This window comes from Salmo salar, chromosome ssa13 (genome assembly GCF_905237065.1).
Source record: "Salmo salar chromosome ssa13, Ssal_v3.1, whole genome shotgun sequence".
Lineage (NCBI taxonomy): Eukaryota > Metazoa > Chordata > Actinopteri > Salmoniformes > Salmonidae > Salmo > Salmo salar.
In genome coordinates, this window is record NC_059454.1 from 66,764,744 (window position 1) to 66,772,559 (window position 7,816).

Here is a 7,816-nt window from a genome sequence, read left to right on the forward strand (position 1 = left end):
ACAGTATAAAATGTGTATTGTGCCAATCACACTTCAAATATGATTATGCTCTAAGTATTGGCCTTATGTTTTTTTTGCTGATAAATTTAATCAGCACCAAATCCACACACATGATCCGACGCGTCGTGGTTGTCCCATGGGTCTTACCGTGCCCCGCCTCCTGACGCGTGACAGGGGCGCGCATCAGGGGTATAAAATTCATTCACTCTCAGTAACCACCAGAACCAAAACAAGTGAAGACCAGCGACCAGGACATAGGGAAGAGCGAGGACTGCTATACCTTTTCATACAAATTTTATGGTGTGACTGCAATGTTTTTTTTTCTCTCCAGCTTTTTGGGAATACGCGCCTGTCACATTTGTATTGGACACAACGAGTGCAAACACCTGCGAATTGTTGTATAGCTACCAACCAAACACCTGGCGGAAATGGCCTCGCTACCTCTTAGATGTGTCTTTGCTTTGGCTGTAGTGCAAGTGGTAAGTACGAAGTGTAACAATAAGGAACCATTCAATATTGCCGTGCTTTATGCACAACGGATCTCTAATGTCCAATTCGCTCTTCTCTTGGCAGGTATCATCTTCTGGTGTGTTCGAGTTGAAAGTCCATTCGTTCAACACTGCTCAGCGCATATGCAGAAGGCATAGGGACTGCCACATCTTTTTCAGAATTTGTCTCAAACACTCAGAGGACGTTATCCATGCGGAGCCACCATGCACTTTTGGAACAGGACACACCAACGTCATCCGCGCAGATCAGACCTCAATTTCCAGCAGCGCTCCTATTAGAATACCGTTCCATTTTAAGTGGCCGGTAAATAATATTTTATTCATAAATACTAATGTTAGACAAGGAATAATAATTGTTATGTTACTCTATCATTCTTGAATTCACGTTTTAATCCAGGATTTACCTCTATTACAGGGAACATTTTCGCTGATCATTGAAGCATGGAACGCAGAAATCCCTACAGAATACACAGGTAAGGTGTTGTTGCAGTAGGCTTATTATAGCATTTCTTTTAAAACTGCCTACCTGTTACTTTCAAACATTCAGTATGCCAATAGGTTACTACAATACTATTTTTCTTATATTTTTGCAGACAACCAAAACAACCTGGTCAGCCGCTTGGCTACCAGAAGAAGACTGGCCATAGGCGAGGACTGGTCTCAAGACGTCCACTTCGGGGAGCAGAGCGAGCTGCGCTACTCCTACCACGCATTCTGTGACGAGTACTACTTTGGCGACAGCTGCGCCGAATACTGCAGACCCCGCGACGACACTCTGGGCCACTACACCTGTGACGTGGAGGGGAACAAACAATGTCTGGAGGGCTGGAAGGGCAACTACTGTTCTGATCGTAAGTTCAGTCTACTTGGTTAACGTCAATGACTTTAGGCTACATTACTGTCCAGACTCAGATTCTGTCAACCAGGTTGTCTCAGTCTGCACTGTATAGGCCTATTGTAAATAGACTGCACAGTGCACACAATGATATATTGATAAATGAGGCAAATGTTATTTTTGGCATTGTCCTTAGTGAAAACAATTAATGCTCTTTGAAGGTGTCACAAGGGCAGTATATAGACCTGAATGATTGGTGGCAATAATTTGTACATACAGGCCTACATATAACCACACCAACAATTAAGCATGTGCAACACATTTTAATTGTCAATTTTATGAAAATGTTTGTGCCAAGTTATTTCTAAAGTAAGATTACTCTTCTGCCTCAAGGATTTCAATTTAATCCCATAACCAGCCACTCTACTATTTTAGACAGGCATAATTGGCTGAGTCTTAAGTATGCACTTTTATCTCAAAAAGCCTCCTGTCGTGTTGCTTTATAGACTTTATAGTAAGGAAGGCTTGTGGAGTTCGATCTGCCCTTTGTTCCCCTATAACAAAGGGAGAAAGAACCATGACTCACCAGGGACACATGTTGGAGATGCTGTGTGTGTGAGTTGCGGGGTGTGCGTGAGGCAGAGGGCGAAAAGAAAGTCCTGGCTTCTGTTCCTACGGTGGAGTGCTCACCAGCTGCTTGGTTTAATACTTAACAAACAGTTGGGAGGGCCGGCAGTGGGGGGGGCTCAGACAGAGTTGGTGGGTGGGGGGGGGCGCATGCGTGCCCAATCTGCCCATTCATTATAATCACACCCTCTCCCCCCTCCTCCCACCAGCCATCTGTTCGGCAGACTGCAGCGTGAGGCATGGCTACTGCGAGGCCCCTGGGGACTGCAAGTGCAGAATGGGTTGGCAGGGGCCCTCGTGCAACGAGTGTGTGCGCTACCCGGGCTGCCTCCATGGCACCTGCGTCCAGCCGTGGCAGTGTGACTGCAAGGAGGGCTGGGGCGGCCTCTTCTGCGACCAGGACCTCAACTACTGCACCAACCATCGGCCATGTGCCAACGGTGCCACCTGTACAAACACAGGCCAGGGCAGCTACACCTGTAACTGCCGCCCGGGCTACGGTGGCACCAACTGTGAGCTGGAGACCAACGAGTGCGACAGCAACCCCTGCAAGAACGGAGGCAGCTGCAATGTGAGTAATATTACAGCTTACAGGAAATAGGGGTAGTTCAATATTGGCTCCGATTCTTTTTTTATATGTTCAATTGGGTGTTAGCGAAACAATATATATTTTTATTTGAGGTAATTTGGCATTCCATGTTATTGTTAATTGTCCATTTGAAGGTAAAATGGAAATGTGTCCAAGGTACAAATGCAGTGTAACATAACACAGTAATAAACATGTTTAAATAAGACACAATGTCAGAAACATGATCAGTAATCATGGTTCATCTATGGATTGTAAAAAGCCAAATATCAGTCAAGGTGTCTGTCTAATGACAATTAACTCAACATTATCAAAAATACTCTAATGACAATCATCTCTCTCTTTAGGACCTGGAGAACGACTACTCATGCACCTGCCCCCAGGGCTTCTATGGGAAGAACTGTGAGATCATCGCCATGACGTGTGCCGATGGGCCCTGTTTCAATGGAGGCACCTGTATGGAGATGCTGACGGGGGGCTATACTTGCCATTGCCCTCCCACCTACACTGGCTCAAACTGCGAGAAGAAACTGGACCGCTGCAGCAACAGCCCCTGTCTGAATGGTGAGTCTGACTTCAGTGGATCAAGCTCAAATTGAAGTTGATAGTTTATTTGCAGGTATTAAAGCAGTTGGAATTCTTTATTGGAGCGCTCTCACATATAGTACAGTACATAGACATGTACAGTAAAAAGATTTTTAAAAAATGTTTTCAGTCATACAGTATGTTGAAGTCGGAAGTTTACATACACCTTAGCCAAATACAATAAACTCAGTTTTTCACAATTCCTGACATTTAATCCTAGTAAAAATTCCTTGTCTTAGGTCAGTTAGGAGCACCACTTTATTTTAAGAATGTGAAATGTCAGAATAATAGTAGAGAATCATTTCTTTCTTTCATCACATTCCTAGTGGGTCAGAAGTTTACATACACTCAATTAGTATTTGGTAGCATTGCCTTTAAATTGTTTAACTTGGGTCAAACATTTTGGGTAGCCTTCCACAAGCTTCCCCCAATTAGTTGGGTGAATTTTGGCCCATAACTCCTGACAGAGCTGGTGTAACTGAGTCAGGTTGGTAGGCCTCCTTGCTCACACACGCTTTTTCAGTTCTGCCAAAGGATTTTCTGTAAGACTGAGGTCAGGGCTTTGTGATGGCCAACACCTTGACTTTGATGTCCTTAAGCCATTTTGCTTCAACTTTGGAAGTATGCTTGGTGTCATTGTCCATTTGGAAGACCCATTTGCGACCAAGCTTTAACTTCCTGACTGATGTTGCTTCAATATATCCACATAATTTTCCATTCCTCATGATGCCATCTATTTTGTGAAGTGCACTAGTCCCTCCTGCAGCAATGCACCCCCACAACATGATGCTGCCACCCCCGTGCTTCACGGTTGGGATGGTGTTCTTCGGCTTGCAAGCCTCCCCCTGTTTCCTCCAAACATAATGATGGTCAGTGTGGGCAAACGGTTCCATTTTTGTTTCATCAGACCAGAGGACATTTCTCCAAAAAGTGCAATCTTTGTCCCCATGTGCAGTTGCAAACCGTAGTCTGGCGTTGTAATGGCGGTTTTGGAGCAGTGGCTTCTTCCTTGCTGAGCGGCCTTTCAGGTTATGTCGATATAGGACTCGTTTTACTGTGGATATAGATCATTTTGTACCTGTTTCCTCCAGCATCTTCACACGGTCCTTTGCTGTTGTTCTGGGATTGATTTGCATTTTTCGCACCAAAGTACGTTCATCTATAGGAGACAGAACGCGTCTCCTTCCTGAGCAGTATGATAACTGTGTGGTCCCATGGTGTTTATAATTGCGCAATATTGTTTGTACAAATGAACGTGGTACCGTCAGGCATTTGGAAATTGCTCGCAAGGATGAACCAGACTTGTGGAGGTCTACATTTTTTTTTCTTCTGAGGTCTTGGCTGATTTCTTTTGATTTCCCCACGATGTCAAGCAAATAGGCACTGAGTTTGAAGATAGGCTAATTGACATCATTTGAGATGTGGATGTATTTCAAGGCCTATCAGAAGCTTCTAAAGCCTTGACATCATTTTCTGGAATTTTCCAAGCTGTTTAAAGGCACAGTCAACTTAGTGTATGTAAACTTCTGACCAATTGGAATTGTGATACAGTGAAGTAATCTGTCTGTAAACAATTGTTGGAAAAATTCCTTGTCATGCACAAAGTAGATGTCCTAACCGACTTGTCAAAACTATAGTTTGTTAACAAGAAATCTGTGGAGTGGTTGCAACACTTAGGTTGGAGTCATTAACTCGTTTATGTAAACTTCCAAAAGTAGGAGAAAAACAGCAGCCAGGTTGCTTTGTTTAAAAGGAGGATTGCACTCTGATTAAAGCTATTCTTGAACCTGGTAGTGGAGGTCTTGATGCTCCTGTAACCCGCCCAGATGGTAGCTGGGAGAACAGTGCACTCGCAGGTTGGCAGGGGTATTTTGGGCCCTAGTAAGGGATCTGTCTGCATAGATGGCCTCGACGACGCGGAGGGTAGTGCCAATTATTCTCTCTGCAGTGTGTGCTACCCTCTGAAACCTTTTGCAGTCTTATGCATTGGTGTTACCATACCACACATTGATGGATCCAGTCAGGATGCTCTCTACTGTGCATTGGTAGAAGTTGACTTGAGTGCCTGTACTCCTGATCACAGCGTTTGTGTTGGCTGGCCATATCAGATCGAATGAGATGGTTATGCCAAGGAATTTAAAACAGTCCACCAGCTCCCCCAAAAAGTGGAAACAGGTGAAAGTGGATGGAGAGGAGCTTGCCTTAGTTCTGGCAACATCTAGTGGTTGAAGTACGCACCTGCACTTGCTTGAAGAACCTGATAATGAAGTACTTCACTTGGCTGGTAGAACAACTAATTAATACATGTTTTCAGGGTATATAAATTCATGATGGCATGAAGTGCCAACAGTGTGATATCCCATGTATCACATCTTGTGCTACTTCAGAATGTGGTAGGCTGCAGTGTACTGATTAGCGCCGTGTGATATGTTGTCTTCTAGGTGGTGAGTGTCTAGACCTGGGTCAAAGCGTGCTGTGCCGCTGCCACTCTGGCTTTACTGGCGCCAACTGCCAGTTCAACATCGATGACTGTGCTTTAGCGCCGTGCCAGAATGCTGGCACCTGCCAGGACGGCGTGGACGACTACACCTGCTCATGCACGCTGGGCTACGCCGGCAAGAACTGTAGCCTGCGCTCAGATGCATGCGGCCGTGGTGCCAGTGCCCAGCCCTGCCAGAATGGCGGCACCTGCTTCACCCACTTCACGGGGCCCGTGTGCCAGTGCCCGCCGGGTTTCATGGGACCCAGCTGCGAGTTCACGCTGCAACCCAGCTTCCATCCTGCCCCCCGACTGACCAATAAACCTTCCTCCACCGCCCTCACAGCCTCCTGCGTCCTGGCGTTACTCGCCCTTGGCCTGGCGACGGGCATTGTGGTGCTGCGGCGGCGCCGGCTGAGTGGCAGGAAGCAGCTGAATGACACGGCGGTGTTCAACGACCTGAAGATGGGGATCAACCGCTTCCCCAGTGAGAGAGAGGCTTTCATGGCGGCTAGCGGCCTGTTCAAGATCAGCAACAGCGACCCGCGCCTCAGCATGGCATCACTTGCATCGCTGAGACCCACAGACGACAGGATGGGCCGAGGACTTGGGGGGGAGCGCCACTCATTCTCCCCTGGACAGGACTACCTCTGGAGGGGGGACAGCGGGGCTGGGCTGAGATGAGCCACTGGCCTGGACCCAAGATGGACAGATAAAGGAGACTGGACAGCCAAACACCTGGGGAGGTAGAGACAAAAACTGGGAGGAAGAACAGGGGATCGTTAGCACTTATTTTTCTCTCTTTTTGAAATGTTAAGTGAATGAAGAAAAAGACTGTTTGAATGGTTGTAAATTATTCCCCTCATTCTGAAAATGTTGTTACACATTTTGACAGCAAGAAAAAACATGTTGGAAAACAACCTTGTGTCGTGAAGAAGAACAGTAAATGACCTCTTGAAGAATGGGAACTTTAGGAAATCTCATCAGAAAGGTCTTCCATGTCAAATAACCCAAAGAGATGACTACCAATACCACATGACAACTTACAATGGACACTTACCTATCATTGCACTTGCTCCAACACAGTGATATTGACCAAATTACTCTGGAAGAACCATTTAAACCAAATACAGGAAGACCTGATTCTCTGACCTGTACCTTTTTGGAAGACAATAGACTTATCAATGACCTTCAAGGAGATGAATATATTTGCTGTATTGACTTTTCCCACTGTTTTTGTTTGTAAGCTCATTTCACCAGAACTCTGATAATAGCAATTCCAAAAGATAAAACATATATATTTTTCATTTTAAAAATAACTATTATTTTGTCAAACATACCATTTCCTAAGATGAAACTATCAGTCTTTATACCTTCATTTTATTTATGTTATTTATTAAATTCAGCAAAAAAAGAAATTTCTCTTTTTCCGGACCCTGTCTTTCAAAGATAATTTGTAAAAATCCAAATAACTTCACAGCTCTTCATTGTAAAGGGTTTAAACACTGTTTCCCATGGCTGTTCAATGAACCATAAACAATTAATGAACATGCACCTGTGGAACAGTCGTTAAGACACTAACAGCTTACAGAAGGTTGGCAATTAAGGTCACAGTTATGAAAACGTAGGACACTAAAGAGGCCTTTCTACTGACACTGAAAAACACCAAAAGAAAGATGCCCAGGGTCCCTGCTCATCTGCACGAACGCGCCTTAGGCATGCTGCAAGGAGGCATGAGTACTGTCGATGTGGTCAATTTGGTGGTGGAGGGTCCGTCATGGTCTGGGGCGGTGTGTCACAGCATCATCGGACTGAGCTTGTTGTGATTGCAGGCAATCTCACCGCTATGCGTTACAGGGAAGACATCCTCCTCCCTCATGTGGTACCCTTCCTGCAGGCTCATCCTGACATGACCCTCCAGGATGACAATGCGACCAGCCATACTGCTCATTCTGTGCGTGATTTCCTGCAAGACAGGAATGTCAGTGTTCTGCCATGGCCAGCGAAGAGCCCGGATCTCAATCCCATTGAGCACGTCTGGGACCTGTTGGATCGGCGGGTGAGGGCTAGGGCCATTTCCCCCCCCAGAAATGTCTGGGAACTTGCAGGTGCCTTGGTGGAAGAGTGGGGTAACATCTCACAGCAAGGACTGGCAAATCTGGTGCAGTCCATGAGGAGGAGATGCACTGCAGTAC

The 7,816-nt window shown here is 45.7% G+C and overlaps 1 protein-coding gene across 1 annotated transcript; it reads left to right on the plus strand.

Moving 5' to 3' along the window:
- Nucleotides 1-221: 221 nt before the first annotated feature.
- LOC106591243 (delta-like protein B) lies at nt 222-7,146 on the plus strand. Its single transcript, XM_014182461.2, has 7 exons — nt 222-479; nt 574-813; nt 925-982; nt 1,103-1,360; nt 2,181-2,542; nt 2,905-3,121; nt 5,584-7,146. The coding sequence occupies exons 1-7, from the start codon at nt 429-431 to the stop codon at nt 6,303-6,305; spliced, it is 1,908 nt and encodes a 635-aa protein (XP_014037936.2). The 5' UTR covers nt 222-428; the 3' UTR covers nt 6,306-7,146.
- Nucleotides 7,147-7,816: the final 670 nt, after the last annotated feature.

What these genes read in the sequence shown, in the direction of transcription:
- LOC106591243 (XM_014182461.2), top strand. Translation starts at nt 429, where the DNA reads ATGGCCTCGCTACCTCTTAGATGTGTCTTTGCTTTGGCTGTAGTGCAA. An exon ending in CGTTCCATTTTAAGTGGCCG is followed by an intron (nt 814 to 924) that starts GTAAATAATATT and finishes CCTCTATTACAG; the next exon opens with GGAACATTTTCGCTGATCAT. An exon ending in AGAACGGAGGCAGCTGCAAT is followed by an intron (nt 2,543 to 2,904) that starts GTGAGTAATATT and finishes CTCTCTCTTTAG; the next exon opens with GACCTGGAGAACGACTACTC.